The sequence below is a fragment of the Mobula hypostoma genome, chromosome 8 (genome assembly GCF_963921235.1).
Source record: "Mobula hypostoma chromosome 8, sMobHyp1.1, whole genome shotgun sequence".
Lineage (NCBI taxonomy): Eukaryota > Metazoa > Chordata > Chondrichthyes > Myliobatiformes > Myliobatidae > Mobula > Mobula hypostoma.
In genome coordinates, this window is record NC_086104.1 from 49,491,887 (window position 1) to 49,512,007 (window position 20,121).

Genomic DNA, 20,121 nt, shown 5'->3' on the forward strand with positions numbered 1-20,121 from the left:
ATTTTACTTCCAGTCGAACCAGACGCATTTTGCCTCACTTTCAGGTAACTGGCAGCTGTCACTACGGGGTAATTGACCCTGACAGTTCTAACACCGTCACCAGCCCACCTACTCAAACTTTCAATCAATCCCTGTCGCTCTCCCTCAACCAAGCACTGCCACTCATCTAACAAATGAGATCTGCTCCGCCCACATCTCGTACGTCTCCGCCCCTTTTGGGGTGGACAATATCCCAAAAGCCAGGTGGAGCCTGCCACAGCTGGAACATTTATTCGCAGACACTACCTCCGAATCAGACCACTCCTTCCCCTCTCTCTTAACAGTATGGACAGCCCATAGTCCCGCCTCACCTGGGGCACCAATAGACACTGGCAGTCCCACCATCAACTCGTCAGCACTAGTCTGAACTTGAACAAAGATCTCCGGTGTACCAACAGCCACCCCACCCAACATGCATGCAGTAATAACCAGCAATCCCACAGAGACACACACTACTAACTGCAATCCCACAGAGACACAGCAGCACTGATTTAAACAGGGCAATCACACAGCACACCACTGAATCAAATCTCGGACAAAGCCCCCAAATGTAACCCCCGGTAAGCCTCAGGCTCCCTCAACACGCTTTCGTCTTGGGGGAGCAGCCTTCGGCCCCGCCAAACTGGGTAATCAAGTTTGTGTGGATGCTGTGTGATGTACCCCACCCCACCAAATAACAGACAAAACACCATATGCGATTAAATGATTACACTTTATAGATCTTACTGGAACCATGTAATTAACAGAGATAAAATATAAAAGGAAAATAAAAGGCGCAAAACTTATCAAAGTTCAACCACTTTGTGCACAACAGTTGGAGCTCAATTAATGGAGTCTTCTTGCCACCATTTGATCCCCTCCAACCACCTCGACCTGCCGCCTGGGACCAACCACGGTAGTTGACCAGACACTCCACACGAGTCTGTCTTTGTCTCCTCTCCTCGCCGAAGACCCTGGGCCTCGAACTCCCGCTTGGGGTCCGTCCCGCCGCCCAGCTTACAGCATTGCGTCTCCTCTCTCTGCCCCCATATGCCTTCTCCCCCAAAATCCGTGAAACACAACAGCTTACAGACACACAAGAAAGAATAATATCTATCCCAATTGGTTCGTTCTCCCTCTTATCAATAACACAACCCAAACAAGCAGAGAGAGAGAGAACTCCTTATATCGCAGTTATTATTACAGAAAAGTCATTTTAATTTTAACATAACAAAGAAGCCATTTTGTTAGCCTTCACAGTAACATAAAAGAAGGAACCCCTTACATATAGAAGTTGGTCAAATTTTTAGATGACATGCTGAATAGAAACATAGAAACATAGAAAATAGGTGCAGGAGTAGGCCATTCGGCCCTTCGAGCCTGCACCGCCATTTATTATGATCATGGCTGATCATCCAACTCAGAACCCAGCCTTCCCTCCATACCCCCTGACCCCTGTAGCCACAAGGGCCATATCTAACTTCCTTTTAAACATAGCTAATGAACTGGCCTCAACAGTTTGCTGTGGCAGAGAATTCCACAGATTCACCACTCTCTGTGTGAAGAAGTTTTTCCTAACCTCGGTCCTAAAAGGCTTCCCCTCTATCCTCAAACTGTGACCCCTCGTTCTAGACCTCCCCAACATCGGGAACAATCTTCCTGCATCTAGCCTGTCCAATCCCTTTAGGATCTTATACGTTTCAATCAGATCCCCCCTCAATCTTCTAAATTCCAACGAGTACAAGCCCAGTTCATCCAGTCTTTCTTCATATGAAAGACCTGCCATCCCAGGAATCAATCTGGTGAACCTTCTTTGTACTCCCTCTATGGCAAAGATGTCTTTCCTCATCTTCATAAACTTCTAAGAAAGTAGAGGCACTGCCCTGCTTTCTTCATAATTGTACTTATGTGCTGGACTCAGAACAGATCCTTTGAAATGATAATATTGAGGAATTTAAAGTTGCTGACCTTCTCCATCTCTGATCTGAAGAGGACTGGCTCATAGACCTCCGGTTTCCTCCCCCTGAAGCCAATAATCATCTCTTTGGTTTTGCTAACATTGAGTGAGAGGTTGTTGTGGCATCATTCAGTCTGATTTTCAATCTCCCTTCTATCATCACCACTCTTGATTTGGCCAATCACTGTGGTGTCGTCAGCAAACTTAAATGTGGCATTGGAGCTGTGTTTAGCTTCACTGTCATAAGTATACAGTGACTACAGCAGAAGGCTAAGCACACAACCTTGTGGTGGCATCTGTGCTGAAGGAGATTGTGGTGGAGATGTTGTTGCCAATCTGAATTGACTGGGGTCTGCAAGTGAGAATCTCGAGGATCTATTTTCACAAGGAGATATTGAGGTCTAGGACTTGAAGCTTATTGATTACTTTGGAGGGATTACTTTTGAGGGTGTGGAGGGGTGGATTAATGGATGGAAGTATTGATCAATCTTATTGCTTGCTTGCTGAAAGTAACTGTTGCTGAGTCTGGTGATCCTGGTGAGGATACTATGCCACAAATATTTATAAATGAAGAAATGAAATCCGAATATAGTCTGGAGCTGGTGTTCCATTTCTCCAGGACTTTCTAATGGATATTTTAACACTGCAACGGTCGTTTTCTTATTAAATTATAAGCATTTAAATGTCCCATAATCAGATGATTCATTTTCAAAATAGAAAATCAAAGTGATATATCCATTGAACGATCAGATTGTAGTTATTAAAATTTACCCGTCACACTTTCTACTCCCCTTTCCAAGTCCATTTAATTTTGGCTTTGGTTGCATTTTTGTAGCTTGTGGGGAGTTATTACATTTCAATTGTCAATTTCTTGCCCATTCATGACCAGTGTACATCCAAATGAAGCCACTGCATACAGGTGGTCTACTTACCCAACCCACTGCCAGAGCCCCTGTATCCATGCCAGTTGCACGCCACCAGCTCTCTAACCTGAAAATGATCATTTACTCTAATCCTTCCCTGTCCATTAACACAACTATAAACCAGCATGCACAAATAATATTTCTGTAGCACTTTATCAAAGATCTTCCGAAAGTTAATACACAGCACAATGCATTGCTTCTTTATTATCTATTCTGCTGGAAACAACTCAAAAATCACCAAAATATTGGTCAAACACGATTTTCCATTCATAAATCAATGTTATTATTATTTCCCATACTCTGCTGACATTCTCTGATTTAAGCACTCTCCCTCCATTTGATATCAGGCTAATTAGAGTTCTTGTCTCTCTTTTCTTAAGCATCTTTTTAAAAAATTATCCAATCCATGTGAAATATTGATGTCATTTTCTAAGCTTTTTTGTTACCCCCTTCAAACGTTAGGATGCCGGCCATCAAGTCCAGCAGAAGATTTAGCAGCATTCAATCCTGTTCAACCCTCAATTTTTCTGATGAATTTTGTTTTTAGGTCTTTAGTCACACATGACTTGCATTTCCTTATTTCCCAATATAGATCTCCTTCCAGTCTGCTTACCTTTCCCTTTAAACATAAATATCTGTAGAAATTTCTGCTCACGGAGGGTAGATTATTTATTTAGAGATACAGCGCAGAATAGGCCCTTCCAGCCCTTTGAGCCATGCCATCAGCAGCCTAGCAACTTAACCACAGCCTAAATACAGGACAATTAACAATGACCAATCAACCTACTAACTGGTATGTCTTGGGACTGTAGGAGGAAACTGGATCATTCTGGAATTTACTGTCTCATTGGATGTGGAGGCAGGATCACTTAAAACATTTAAAGTGATAATGTATAAATAATTGATAAACAGAGGAATAAAGGCATTGGGAGAAACAGCACAGAAGAAGAGCTGAAGCCAGCATAGATCAGCCATGATTACATTAAACAATGGGACAGGCATGAAAGGCCTGATGCACTTGCTCTTAACTTCCTGTGTATAGAATAATTTTCAATCGTCTATATTTCCCTTTCAATTGCTTGTGTATTGTGCATTCTATTTCCTTCTGAATATCCTGGTTTCCTAGATATTGTGAATTTAATCCTATCCTAAATTGTGAAATTTGTAGGTTTACTTTTTTTTTGGTGTTTTCCCTTTATGACCTAATATTATTTTCTAACTCCTCTCAATAGCTGTGGCTAATTAACTTTTCCCGTTTTATAGGAGTTTACAATTGAAGTAAGTTGCCTACTATCATATCTCGACATTCCCCCTTCCCCATATCTCAATGCATTTTCAGTCTACTACAGCCAACTCACACCTCAAATTTCATAGTTTCCTATGCTTAAGATTATGGATGCATACTGAACTAATTTCCTTTCAAACTTCCTATAAAATTCCATTTTATAAAAGTACATAAAAGCCACCTCTATAGAAAAATGATCACTTAGCCTTCAGTAGTTACAAAATGCTAAAATGCCCTGAAAGTTCAAAAGCTAAAAATCTGGGAACAGAGAATGCTTAAAAAGTCTCAAGTCAGGCTAGTCCTTATGCAGGCATTGCACCTTGAATGGGCTTACAGTATGGGTTATCTTTGCACAAAGGAGCATAATCGACTCAAAGTGGAAAAAGGATACTTTTGTGAAGATACCATATGTAAGGGGTTTCTTCTTTTATGTTACTGCTAATTAAAATGGCTTCCTTGTTATGTTAACTGCTGAGGAAGTTCTCTCGCTCGCAGCTTGTTTGGGTTATATATTATTGATAAGAGAGCAAACAAACCAATTGGGATAGATGTTATTCTTTCTAGTGGGTCTGTAAGTTACTGTGACGCGCGGGTTTTTGGGGCAGAAGGCGCAATGGACAGCGAGAGAATGGACAAGGTGCTGTGAACTGGTTAATGGGATCGGACCCCAAGCAGGCGTCCGAGGTCCAGGGTCTTCGGCGAGGAGAGGAGACGGAGTCAGACTCGTGTCGAGTGTCTGGTTGACCACCGTGGTTGGTCCCAGGCGGCAGGTCAAGGTGGTCAGAGGGGATCGAATGGTGAAGAGAGGATCGTTAATAGAGCTCCAACTGTTTGTGCATGAAGAGATTGAACTTTGATAAGTGTGGCGCCTTTTATTTTCCTTTTATATTTTATCTCTATTAATTATATAGTTCCCAGAATACCTATAAACTGTAATTCATTTAATCGTATATGGTGTATTGTCTATTATTTGGCGGGGTGGGGTACATTACACAGCATCCACACACACTTAATTACCCAGTTTGGCGGGGCCGAGGGCTGTTTCCCTAGATGACAGCGAGTTGAGCGACCCTGAGGCTTGGCAGGGGGGCTACACATATATGCAGGAGACTAATTAATTCAGATAAAGTTCTTTATTGTGCATCAAAACATCAATCTGCATACAAAAAATATGGACAAAGAAAATATTCTGATCTTGATTATCCATAATTCCACTGGCCAGGAGTACGTAAAAAGGAACAAATTTTTGCTAGGGTTTCCATTCCATCTTCCAATAAATTGAATATATTTTAAATATAAAATCATGTGCTTTGGGCATATACTGTTCAGTTCATAATATATAATGGCCACCTGAAAATGTTATTAAAGTAAGCAATGTTTGTGGAACCTTGTCCAACTAATGTAGTCAATAATTGAAACAAAAGAGGGGATCCTTGGCAACCTTACCTGGACCACCTGTAATCTACAGACAATCAAGTAGGCAGTTTGTCAGTAAATTAAAACTGTATCTCACCTTCCTAATATCTCCAGCAGTTCTGCAACTCCATTAAAGTGATCAGTTTCATATATAAACCTGCAGAAATAATTGTCAGAAGCATTAATTACACCATTTGAAGTTTCAAAGAAACCATAATTGAATTCCTAGCAAATTATTTTTATTTCATATATTCAACAAATAATCTATAAATCTTTGTACAGTTGCCACAGAAATGACTTCCTTTTTCAAATGAATTACAACATAGATTTTTTACCTGTAAATTTAAGCAATTAATAAAAATGAACATTCTGAAATATGACAAGAGACTGCAGCAACATAATTATATTAAGAATACCTATCAATAATGCACATTTATAAAAATTTTCTTAAATGCTATTTATGAATCTAAAAGAGTAAGGCACTCAGCCCTTCAAGCTTCCTCTGTCAATCAATAAGATCGTCATTGAACAGATTGTACCTCAACTTTTCATCTATCCCTGTATAAAATGATCTGAATGGCAGCTTTCAGTACCTTTGAGACTCACCACTATATGGAAAAGTCTCATCTGCCATTTACCTGAAAAACATTGACACTAATTCTAGATTCTACTGCAAGAGGAAAAATACTTTACATGCCGTATTTCAGGATTTCAACCAAGTCCCCGGTCATCCTTCAAAACTTTAATCCAGCCTGTTCAACTTTTCCTTTTAAGACAACTGTACAGGTACTAGTCTAGTTAACCTTCTCTGAATTGTTTCTAATCAGTCTATGTCCTTCCTTTTACAAGGATACCAAAATTAAATGAAGGTTTGCAATCAAGCATATATTTATTTAACACGAGTCTATTTAGCATCCTGCTGACTCCTCAGTGCTGCAACCCATAAAGGATTCCTGTCTTCTTAAACATCAAATATCAAGCCATTTTTTTCTTCATGTATTTTTGTTACAAATCAATTCATGATCTCAGGCAAGGAAATAGTGTTATCCAATTTTCTCTACTAAAACTCTACATAATTGCAAAGAGTAATATGCTTTTGCCCTGTTTTTCAGGAACCTTGGGTAAAACTTTGTAATACAAAGTGATAATCAACCATATGTCCATATTACTCCAGATTCCAGCATCTGTAATCCTGTGTAATGTGAGTTGGTAACAAAAATTGGGATTGTCTCAATTTCTGGCCCCTTCTGATTTCCAATATTAACTCAACTTTAAGGTTTGGGCCTTTTTTGCAGATAGGTATTACTAAGTGAAATGATTATAATGAAAAAGACTGCCACATGAATCATGCAGGAAGTAATTAATTGTGAAAGTTTGAATTCTCCTAATACAGGGGCCTGTCACAATTGTAAACATTCCCTTAATAGATCTTCATTGTAATCAAGGTCTTTTATTTAATATGTCACTTAACAAATTTTTTGTCTGCTACAACAATGGCTAGGAAACACTTTCAAGCATGGAGATATTTAATAGTCTTTTTGATTGTATTTATGGAAAGGGATGTTAATAAACTTAAATATCTAAAAAGGAGAGAAATCTCAAACACTTGTGCTCTTCCATTTGGCAAAAGTGACCATTAGGTGAATAACTTATAAATATCAGCTTACATATTTAGGTTATCAAAATAAGTATAGTTTGGTTTTGATTTACTGAATCCTCACTGAGAGGAAACAGGCTAGCTTCTAACTTCTTACCATCCACAGCAAGTGGTATTCCTCAAAAAAGAAAAGATTCTCTGTATCTTCTGCTATCCAAATTTTCACAGAATGTAGGTTTTTTTGTTAACCTAGAAGACCATAGCTTAAACCTCCAAATACTTCCATAAGGCTATATATTCCCATACTGGAATCAACTTGGCATATCTATTCAATATAACAGTTTTAATGCACAAAACATGAAACACACCAGCTAATATTTTCCACCAACATGTAAGTATTTTTCCCTGTGCGTCTTTGTGAAATTCAAGGGCATGCAAGAAGGTATCTGCAATTATCATGGGTGAATTTAATTTGCATATTGATTGCAACCTAATCAAATTGGCAAGGTTAATGTGGAAGAGGAATTTGTGGAATGTGGAAGAGATTGTTGCAGCAGTGTATTTTAGTATTTACCCAGGAACACAGGCTATTTTAGATTAGGTTGCTTCTAATGAACCACAATAAACAAGAAATAAACAAAATGTTTAGGGGTTCTCCAGGAAGTGGTGTTTGCAAAATGGTAGAATTCCAGATTCAATTTGAGAACTAACACCCCAGATCCAAAACCAGCATTCTCTACTTAAGTAAGGGCAATTACAAACGTATAGAAATATCTGGAGCGGACTAGGTAAATAGGCTAAGGGCTAGTTTAGTGATTGAATGGTGATACATAAGCTAGTTCCTAATGCTGACAAAACGTTATCCTAAATAATAAGTGGGATTCCATGAAAATGATGTACTATCCATTATCCAATAAATATTAGCCAGCAGACCTATATTTTGGTTAACAAAGGAAATCAAGGAAAATATTAAATCAAAAACTTGACCATATAAATTTACAAGGGACATTTTTAGGCAAAAGACTGGTTAGTTTTCAGAAACCAGAAAACTAAGAGAAGGAAAAGCTAATAAAGAGGGAGAAAATTGAGTCTGAGAGAAAACTAGCAATTAAATTAAATGGATATATGAAAATGAAGAAAGCAGCCATGCTAAATATGCAATCCTTAAAGAGTGAAATTAGGAAATTAGTAACAGGAAACAAGGAAATGGCAGATAAATTAAAACAATACTTTGTGTTAGTCTTCACTTTGAGGGCAATACAAAGGTCCAATAGACAACAGAAGGGTGAATTTCAAACAGCATGAATAATACATAACACAAGGAACAAGGTATTGAAAAAATCTAATGGAAGACAAGGCAACAGAAATAATGAACTATGTTAGTAAATGTTTGCAGAGATAGCAGAGCTACTAGTTGAAGTTTTTTCAAAACACATTCCAGGAGAGAACTGGCATACTGGAAAAGAATATACGTGAGTCCATTGTTCAAAAAAGACAAAGTGGGAAAATATAGGTCTGCTGGTTAATATTTATTGTTGGCAAGATGCTGGAGACCATAATCATTTAGAAAAGTTTAATGCAATCAAAGCAAGTCAACGTGGCTTTATGAATGACAAATCATATTAATAAATTTGCCACAGTTCTTTAAGGATGTAACATGCCAAGTTAGATTGGATCCCGTAGATACAATTATTTTTGAGTTTCCAGGCATTTGACAATATGGCACAAGCTATGAAGTAATCATACTGACGGAAGTGTGTTAGCATGGATGGAAGAATGGTTATCACATGAAAAAGAGTGTTGGAATAAGAGTGTCTTTTTAGTATGCAAGGATATAACTAGTAAAATGCCCAACTAGCAGCTCTTGGCCCTTCGTTGTCGACTTTTATATTAATGAAATGGAAAAAGAGGCAGCATGCAAGGTATATAAGCTTGCTAATAACACTAAAATAGATTGAAATTGCAATCTATTTGGACTCCACAAGATATGTTTACCAAATGGCAACAATTTGGGGAAAAAATGGAATCAAACAGTAAACTGGGGGGCGGAGCTTAGGATGATAGTTAGTGCCTGACGGTGACTTCTTCGGCAACAACTCTATTTCTATCTTTAATATCTCTTTTTTTTTCCTTTTGAAGACCCTGACCTGTAGTTACATGCTGACTTCGGTTCTTTGTGGAAATGGGACCTACTCTCAGGGCCTCATGACCGGCCACTTTTCGATATGCCAAGGACACGGCCTGGAAGACTAGTGCATCTTCAGGGTGCCAGATTTTCGTGGCTCTGGAGGCGGGCAGATTTGAGGCTGGTGCCGCCGCCTGATGTGTCATGGGAGTACACAGAAGATCAAAATCAGCGAGCTGGCTGCTGGCTCTGTGCTCAGAGATCCTGAGTTCTTTGGGCACAGAGCTCGGAAAAAGCGATGCAATAGATTTCTAACACGATAAATCAGTGAGTTGTATTGTTACGTTTGTCCTCTCGCTGTGAAATGGGGACACCCCTTTTTCTCTTATTAGGGAGAGAGCCTGTGGTATGTCGAATACCGGGTGAACGAGTAGCTTTTGGGGTATTGCAAGTCTGTGTCTTCACTGACGCTTTGCTGCACACTTGAGTGCTCGGTGGAGGGTGCAGATGCTTTTTTGTTGGTGGGGGAGTGGGGGTCATTGCTTTGCTGCTGCTTATGTGTGGGAGGGGAGAGCTGGGGAGGCTTTGGGATTTTAACATTTAACTGTCATTCATTCCTTGGGGCACTCCTCTATTTTCATGGATGTTTGCGAAGAAAAAGAATTTCAGGATGTATATTGTATACATTTCTCTGACATTAAATTTACCTATTGAAGCCTTTTGAAATTAATACCGAAATGGAATGAAAATACAAATGAGGGAGGTTTAGAGAGATTTTGGTACTCTTGTGCATTTCAAAGGGTTTGGCATTTATAAACAGGGGAATACAGGGTGCTGATTTAGATCATATTTGAAATACAATACAGTTTTGTTGAGATTAAGAGCTGCCTGATAAGAGTGGCACATACTTGAAGGCAGGGGCAACATGAGTCCCTTCCCCAGTCATTTAAAACTGAGGTACATCAGAATTTCTTCTCCTGGTGGGTGATAAATCTCTGGAATTCTCTTATTAATGGTAGTGAAAACTAAGTTATTAGAAGTATTTAAAGAGATAGATAGATACATGTTTGAATGATTGAAGAATATGAGAGCTAAAGTAACCAGCTTAAAAGAGTTGAGACCCAAGGCATATGAACCATGGTCATATTAAGTAGCAGGGGAAGGGCAAGGGACCAGGTAGCTGATTTCTGCTCCTATTTATGTAGGTGTTCTAATTTTTTTTTAAAAATCCCATTGTCAATCCAATATATACTAAGGCCATAAATGAATCCAATGTTCTTAATGCACTCAACAACAATAACTCATCATTTCCTATCTTTTACTCAACTTTCCATTAATCCCTCTTATACCATTATTGTGAATTGTCAGGCAACCTTGTGAGTATCATCCATGTATTATGTTATTTATCTACCTACCCACAGCACATTACTGAAGCAAGAGTATAAGATTATTTTCCAGCCTATAAGCACATATGAAAACAACTGTAACCATATCCTCCATGATTTGTTTTCAACACTTTCAACAATGCTGTCTTCTCTTTTTATTAAAACCAGGTTTCTTTTCTACAGTTGGCACCATTCATTGTCCCATACTTTATTCAGAACCATCTTGGTCTTAGTTCCAAATCAAGAAAATAAATAAAATTTTAACATCTGTAGTATGGCTTCATCCTCCATATTTAAATTTTATCTTTCATTCTTCCGGATGATCATCAGGTCCTTGACTAATCTTGTTATTTCCTACAGAAGACTTAAGGTTTTCAATTCAAAGGAAAAGACGGACTCAGTAGCATGATCCCAGAAAGGGCAATGACGATGAACCAGTTAAAAAAAGCAGTGTGGGAGAAAGGAGGAAGTGGTAGTGGAAAGAAACCTAGACTTGAATTTTAGGAAGGTATGGGTAGAGCACTACAAAGGGGAGACCACATGAAAAGCACTGGAAAAGGACAAGGTCTCAGACAGAGACCTAAACTTGTGAGTTTCTGAGAATCTTAAGTGAAAAGAATTTTTGAAAAGTTATATATGATGTTACAGCAATATGGTAGGCAACAGTTAATTTAATTCATCCATTACAAATTAAATCTAGTAATTAGTTCTAATATTGTTATATATTTAATCAGTAGTAATTTTTAAAGGTTGAATTAAATAAATAAAGCCAAGTTACATAGCAATGCCGTCTAACAATTCATGGATAGGGGTCACAGCAGGTAATATAGAAGATATTCAATATGTTAATATTGAATGGAGTATGTAAACCAAACGCTTTGGTCCAAGATATGGTCCTACCCCTTAGATTAGCTGCAGATCTCATTAGTAATCTAGAATTCATGGTCTTTGTTTTCATTTAACAGAAACAAGGCCCCTGTCATCTTTTTGGAAAAGAAGAAAGATTTGGGTACAGTGTAGAGAGATATAACATTCAATCAATTGGCAACACTGAAAGAAATGTGTTAACAGTTGGAGGAATAGCACTATTCTCCATCCAAGATTAAAAACACCTGCCTTATAGAATGCGCTTATGAATAATTTATTCTGTATGTTGAAAGAACAGAATAATGCCAACTTGAAAACATCAAAGCAAGCTAACAGTCAATATGACAGATAGGAAAATTCTGAACATTCCATTCAATTTCAAAACTTCCTACCTTTTAAGTGGATAGGAAGATTATGTTATATTGGTCTATCTGGCTGTTGATGGTTGTTGTAACTACTTACAGTTCCTTGTCACATAGCTATAACTTTTTAATAAACAGAAAGGAAACTATATACTATAGATTACCGTAGAAAAATATTATTGATCTGTTTCCTGATGAATGCTCGAAGTCCAAGGAATTTTCCATAAATACGATGCAGAACCGTTTTCAAAAAATCACGCTCACGTGGGTCCTCACTATCAAATAAGTCCAAAAGCTGGAAACAACAACAACTTATGTTTGTATTGCGCCTTAAATGCAATAAAACACTTGAGGCTTTTCACAGAAATATTATCAAACAAGATAGGATACCAAGGCACACAAGAGATATATTAGCAAAGATGACCTAAAGCATGGTCAAGAAATTATGTTATAAAGAGAACCATGAAGAAGGAAAGAAAGGCAGAGCTTTAACAAACAAATTTCAGACCACAAGGCCTTGAAACATGAAGGCAACAAGGATGAAGCAATTAAAATCAAGGTAGTGCATAAGCTAGAAATGAAGAAATATTACAATAGCATAAGGCTGGGGGAGATTACAAATATTGGAAGTGGCAAGGCTATGCAGGAAGTTAGAGGCAATAAACAGAATTATAAAACTGAAGGACTTCATCATGAATAATTTTAGGTGAGTGAAGAATAGGATATGGTCCTTTTCAGGTTGGAAGCACTTGCCCCCAACAATTAATTCTTGATTCTTAGTCACTTAGTATGTATATTAATGACCTGGAAGGGGGAGGAGAGCATAAAGTATACAAGTTTGCCAACTAAAAGAAAGGGCATGCTGAGTATATTTGGGGGGTCTGCATATGGATACGGATAGGTTGTCAGAGTGGGATAAACTTTGGAAACTGAGTATTAATTTGGGCAGAATGTGAGATCATACACATGGTAAGAGGAATCAAAAGACAGAATATTAAGTAAACGGTGGGAAAAAAACAAATGAGCGACTTACAAAGAAATCGAACTTTATATACAAAGAAATCGAACTTAGAGTCACACAAAAAAAAGAAAGCAACTATAGCAAGTTGTTTGGAAGACAAATGGCATATTGATCTTTATTACAATAGATTGGAATTTAAAAATAGGGAAGTAATGTGACAAACATATAGGCCTTTAGTGAAACTACACAAGAAGGGCACAAAATTGATCACTTTATTTAAAGGCTGTCCAAAAGAGATTAATTAGGCTAATTCCTGAGATGAAGCTGTATCCTTTCACAGGTAGCTAAAGAAGTTAGATCTATATTTCATGGAGCTTAGAATAATGAAGGATGATCTTATTGAAACACAAGATCTTAAGGATCCATATACAGATTCTCAAACAAGCAGACACAATTACAAGGTAACAGGTCAGTCTTTTAAAAATTAGATGCATTGGAATTTCTTCTCACAGAGGGTGGTGAATCTCTGAATTCTCTATTTTAGTTGGTGGTGGAGGCTAGATCATTGAAGGTATTTAATGTTGAGACATAGCTTTTCTTTAAACATCAAGAAAATAGCACAGAAGAGGAGTTGGGGCCTTGGGCAACTTTGCCATGATTATTTGAAATAGTAAAGCATGTTCAAGGGGTTAGGTAGCCTATTCCTGTTCCTACCTTCTTAGTTTATGGTAGTGCCAACAACACAAGAGGTTTAAAATGTGAGAAGCCAACCATATATGTTAGAATAGTCGTATCTATTTTCAACAAAGGAATGCATGACAGTACAAGCAAGAGTGGAGTTGGCTGATGTTATGAAAATAAGTAGAATTAGTGTTGGTACAGACATTGTTCACAACATCATTCTGAGGGCAAATATAGCAACAAGACTGCTAACAATCTCAGCAGCTTCAGCCAGAAAGAATTGATGTCTTAAGCAAAAGAGTTGCATAGCAGGAGCAGAAGACATTGTTTTTAGTGTGCTTTGATGTTTTAATTCAAAGAATCTTCAGCTTATTCGGTAACTTAAATCAGACTTTCACTCATTTACAGGCAATAGAGAGAGTCTCAACTTGAGACTCTCAAGAGATAGCAGTAACAGAATCTATTAGAATTATTTTTAAAGAAATTAGGCAAGGTATTCGATTAAAGCAGGAATGAGTAATTTGTAAACCCTTATATAATTTTCACTGAATGAAATTATCTTTTACGCTAGTAAAAGTTATATAAATAATTCAATTAAGCTTTCAAGCAAAATCTTTTAACTTCTTTAAAAAAAATCAACTATGAAATTATATTGCCATGACAAAGTGGAAAAACACAAAACATACAAAAATAATATTTATGAATAATATATTCAAGAATAATATTTTTAAGAATAATATATTAGAAATATAGTAAGGAATTTAATGAATATAATTTGTGGATTTCTTGGAACAGAGTAAGGATTACCACTCTGCAATGAGTGCCAATACTGTTTCATAAGGAGCATTAATATTAGCAAAAGCAAGACTGGTGAAATAAGTGCAATAACTCATTGATATTGGACTACATAGTGTGTAGTTTATTTACCATTATTTATAAAAGTTTGCTTTACTCATAAAACTACATGAAGGCAATCATAATCATTGTCCCATACAACATACATAAAAGTTGCTGGTGAACGCAGCAGGCCAGGCAGCATCTATAGGAAGAGGCGCAGTCGACGTTTCAGGCCGAGACCCTTCGTCAGGACTAACTGAAGGAAGAGTGAGTAAGGGATTTGAAAGCTGGAGGGGGAGGGGGAGATGCAAAATGATAGGAGAAGACAGGAGGGGGAGGGATAGAGCCGAGAGCTGGACAGGTGATAGGCAAAAGGGGATACGAGAGGATCATGGGACAGGAGGCCTAGGGAGAAAGACGGGGGGGGGGGTGACCCAGAGGATGGACAAGAGGTATATTCAGAGGGACAGAGGGAGAAAAAGGAGAGTGAGAGAAAGAATGTGTGCATAAAAAGGAGTAACAGCTGGGGTACGAGAGGGAGGTGGGGCCTAGCGGAAGTTAGAGAAGTCAATGTTCATGCCATCAGGTTGGAGGCTACCCAGACGGAATATAAGGTGTTGTTCCTCCAACCTGAGTGTGGCTTCATCTTTACAGTAGAGGAGGCCGTGGATAGACATGTCAGAATGGGAATGGGATGTGGAATTAAAATGTGTGGCCACTGGGAGATCCTGCTTTCTCTGGCGGACAGAGCGTAGATGTTCAGCAAAGCGGTCTCCCAGTCTGCGTCGGGTCTCACCAATATATAAAAGGCCACATCGGGAGCACCGGACGCAGTATATCACCCCAGTCGACTCACAGGTGAAGTGATGCCTCACCTGGAAGGACTGTTTGGGGCCCTGAATGGTGGTAAGGGAGGAAGTGTAAGGGCATGTGTAGCACTTGTTCCGCTTACACGGATAAGTGCCAGGAGGGAGATCAGTGGGGAGGGATGGGGGGGACGAATGGACAAGGGAGTTGGGTAGGGAGCGATCCCTGCGGAATGCAGAGAGAGGGGGGGAGGGAAAGATGTGCTTAGTGGTGGGATCCCGTTGGAGGTGGCGGAAGTTGCGGAGAATAATATGTTGGACCCGGAGGCTGGTGGGGTGGTAGGTGAGGACCAGGGGAACCCTATTCCTAGTGGGGTGGTGGGAGGATGGAGTGAGAGCAGATGTACGTGAAATGGGGGAGATGCGTTTAAGAGCAGAGTTGATAGTGGAGGAAGGGAAGCCCCTTTCTTTAAAAAATGAAGACATCTCCCTCGTCCTAGAATGAAAAGCCTCATCCTGAGAGCAGATGCGGCGGAGACGGAGGAATTGCGAGAAGGGGATGGCGTTTTTGCAAGAGACAGGGTGAGAAGAGGAATAGTCCAGATAGCTGTGAGAGTCAGTAGGCTTATAGTAGATATCAGTGGATAAGCTGTCTCCAGAGACAGAGACAGAAAGATCTAGAAAGGGGAGGGAGGTGTCGGAAATAGACCAGGTAAACTTGAGGGCAGGGTGAAAGTTGGAGGCAAAGTTAATAAAGTCAACGAGTTCTGCATGCGTGCAGGAAGCAGCGCCAATGCAGTCGTCGATATAGCGAAGGAAAAGTGGGGGACAGATACCAGAATAGGCACGGAACATAGATTGTTCCACAAACCCAACAAAAAGGCAGGCATAGCTAGGACCCATACGGGTGCCCATAGCTACACCTTTAGTTTGGAGGAAATGGGAGGAGCAAAAGGAGAAATTATTAAGAGTAAGGACTAATTCCGCTAGACGGAGCAGAGTGGTGGTAGAGGGGAACTGATTAGGTCTGGAATCCAAAAAGAAGCGTAGAGCTTTGAGACCTTCCTGATGGGGGATGGAAGTATATAAGGACTGGACATCCATGGTGAAAATAAAGCGGTGGGGGCCAGGGAACTTAAAATCATCGAAAAGTTTAAGAGCGTGAGAAGTGTCACGAACATAGGTCGGAAGGGATTGAACAGGGGTGATAAAACAGTGTCGAGGTATGCAGAAACGAGTTCGGTGGGGCAGGAGCAAGCTGAGACAATAGGTCGGCCAGGACAGGCAGGTTTGTGGATCTTGGATAGGAGGTAGAAACGGGAAGTGCGGGGTGTGGGAACTATAAGGTTGGTAGCAGTGGATGGGAGATCCCCTGAGCGGATAAAGTCGTTGATAGTGTGGGAGACAATGGCCTGGTGCTCCTTGGTGGGGTCACAATCGAGGGGTAAATAAGAGGAGGTATCCGCGAGTTGTCGCTGTGCCTCGGCAAGGTAGAGGTCAGTACGCCAGACTACAACAGCACCCCCCTTATCAGCGGGTTTAATAATAAGGTTAGGATTAGTGCGGAGGGAGTGGAGAGCAGAGCGTTCCGAAGGAGTGAGGTTGGAATGGGGACAAGGTGCGGTGAAGTCGAGACGGTTGATGTCCCGTCGGCAGTTGGCAATAAAGAGATCCAGAGCAGGCAGAAGACCAGAGCGGGGTGTCCATGAAGAAGAGGAGGGTTGAAGACGGGAGAAGGGGTCATCGGTGGGGGTGGAAGAGTCCTTGCCGAAGAAGTAGGCTCGGAGACGGAGATGGCGGAAGAACGTATTGTCCCATATGTTCAAGTCACAATGAAATGGATGACAAATTTCCATGGGTCGTGTCTAATCTACCATATAGAGTTTTTCAAGGAAATCCTCATCATCAGGAAAGCTGATGAAGGCAAGGCAGTGGATGTTGTCTACATGGACTTTAGCAAGACCTTTGACGAAGTCCTGCATGGGAAGGCATGTTGCTTGGAATTCAAGATGTGGTAGTAAATTGGATTAGATATTGGCTTTGTGGGAGAAGCCAGAGAGTGGTAGTAAGTGGCTGCCCCTCTGAGTGGAGGCCTGTGACTAGTTGCATGTTGCAGAGATCAATGCTGGGTCCATTGCTGTTCGTCATCTATATCAACGATCTGGATGATAATGTGGTAAACTGGTTCAGAAAATTTGTGGAATGACACCAAGATTAGGGGTGTAGTGGAGAGCAAGGATCAGAGCTTGTAGCAGGATCTGTACCAGCTGGAAAATAGGCTGAAAAGTGCCTATGGAATTTAATGGAATGTGAGGTGTTGCATGTGGGAGGACAAACCAGGGTGAGCAATAGGGCACTGAGGAATGTAAATCCATAATTTTTCGAAGATGGTATTACAGGTAAACAGGGTTGTAAAGAAAGCTTTTGGCACATTGGCCTTCATAAATCACAGTATTGAGTACAGGAGTTGGGATGTTACGTTAAAGTTATTTAAGACATTGGTGAGGCTTAATGTGGAATACAGTGTGCAGTTTTAGTCAACTACCTACAAAGCAAAGATGTCAATAAAATTGAAGAGTACAGCGAAAATTTATAGGGGTGTTGCTAGGATCTGAGTTATAGAGCAAGGTTGAATAGGCTAGAAGTTCTGGTCAGATGGCAGCACACACTGATGCAGCAGGCTCTCCAGGGCCAACCAAAGGCATTTTTGTCTTTTTTAAGTGTCTTTTTTAAGATTGCAAGACAATGCTGAACATCAAGAACCAAGTACCGCAGGTTGAAACCATCAGTGAGTTGTTTGTTAGCGGAGGAGCTGGACTTGGCGTGTGTTGCTCCCTGCCACAGAGAGGTGCTGGAGTTAGTGTGCAAAGGCAGTGTGCAGTCTAACAGTGAGCAATTGGCTTGGACATTTTTCTTGTGATCACAAGACATTGATAATGCTGTCAGTCTGGTTCACTGGTTTATTGGGGAGACCGATGGCAGGGGAGCTGCGTGGTTATAATAAGGACTGGACCTAATGCCGTGGTGTCGTCTGTTGCAGACACCAGGAAGGAAGATGCCAGAGATGGTGTGGCATGACATCCATGTTGGATTGGGGCAGGCCCAACCCATCAATGCTGCCCTCCAAAGTTTGCTCATTGGAAGATAAGTAGGATTGAATGTGTGCATTTGTCGCCGAACTGCTGAGGGCTTGTTCTTGCCGACAATTTTCATGCTCCATCAATCTACGGAACATAACACTTAGGGATTCAAGGCCATATATTTTTTGTGTGACTGTATGTATACTGCTATTTTATATAAGCTTCACGTGCCTTGTGCTGTGTATAACTGTTGGTACTGTGTTTTGTACCTTGGCCCTGGAGGAATGTTGTTTTGTCTGGCTGTATTCATAGTTATCATGTATGGATGAATAATAATTCAATTTGAACCTTATTCCCTAAAGCATAGAAGAATGAAGGGAGCTTTAATAGAGGTTTCTATAACTATGAGGGGTATGGATAGGGCAAAGCTTTTTCCAGTGAGGTTTGGGGAAGACTAGAACTAGAGGTCATGGATTAAGTGTGAAAGGTGAAATGTTTAAAGGGACCATGAGGGGGAACTTCGCTCAGAGGGTGGTAAGAGTGTGGAATGAGCTGCCAATGGAAATGGTGGATACACGTTCAATTTCAGCATTTAAGAGAAATTTGGATTGGTACATGGATGGGAAGGATATGGAGGGCTATGGTTTGGGTACAGGTTGATGGAACCAGGCAGATTAATATCTCGCCACAGAGTAGATGGGTCAAAGGGCCTGTTTCTGTACTGTAACCTTCCATGAATCTAGGACTCTAGATGCTGCTTGACATACTGTTTTCCAGCATTTTTCTGCACTTCATTAAACCTTATTCCATCATCAAATCCATTTAAAAAATACAAGGATTATGAATATCTGGTCAAAACCACCAGATGATGCTTTTATACCCCTAATTTATGCTCCCTTAAAAACAAATATTGTGCTGATACAAAATCTGAAGGAAAATCTATAAAAGAGCAGTAGTAAGCCCTTCAGTCCCTCAAGCCTGCTCTACCATTCAATAAAATTATGGCTGATCTTAGCAAAATCCAGCAAACATAGATTCATAAATGGAATACACTATTTATAGCACACCCAGTTTCATAACATAACTATATAAACAATAACAAAAAATGTAATTTAGTCTCCATTCAGTCTCCCTTCAAAAAAACCATCAGCTTTCTACCTTCGAGTTTTCTCCTGCGAGATCATTACATTCTTGGAAGATCAAGAAACTAATGATGATTAAGGAAGATCATCACTTGATTTTCCATTCAAAGCCATCTGTTCAGATATTGACCCTGCATAATTTAACAGATATCTTTGAATAGCAACTTGTACATAACATGCCACTGAGCATGAGGGAACTGCAACCATCAAGATGACATGGTTACACACCAGATCTATTGCAAAAGATATAGGTAAATACTCCGACAATGCACATTACAAATAAAGTCTGTATACTAAAGAACACCCGTGTCATGTAGAGGAATATGAAGGAGTCTTACGCTAACTTTGCACGGCTCTGCTCGGAGCCCATACAGTCCAATGAAAAACATGTTGCAAATACCCAAACTATCATGATTGTGTCAAGATGTGATGATTCAACTATTATTGAAGCAGCTGATGTCTGGGCATGCAGTGGGAGTTCAGACTATTCTTAAACATGCTCAGAGTCCTGCTCTTGTGACTCCAAACACTTGTGTTCTAAGAGGGGTACAAGGCAATGCAGCAACCTGCCCTTCAAAAGTTGCTCGGATCGCAGAAGCATTAGAGTAAGAGAATGACAGCAACTCTATGGGGCATTAACCGATATACTCTATTATACACCCTAAAATATCCTACCTGG

General features: G+C 39.9%; 1 protein-coding gene across 1 annotated transcript in view; it reads right to left on the reverse strand.

The window, feature by feature from the left end:
- Positions 1–20,121, reverse strand: part of ppp2r5a (protein phosphatase 2, regulatory subunit B', alpha isoform) — a 171,126-nt gene that overhangs the window by 61,493 nt on the left and 89,512 nt on the right. Inside the window, exons 5-6 of the mRNA XM_063055821.1 lie at positions 12,100–12,230; positions 5,697–5,756 (exon numbers count right to left, since the gene is read on the reverse strand). Of these exons, the coding sequence (XP_062911891.1) occupies positions 5,697–5,756; positions 12,100–12,230 (191 nt within the window). The remainder of the gene's footprint in view (positions 1–5,696; positions 5,757–12,099; positions 12,231–20,121) is intronic.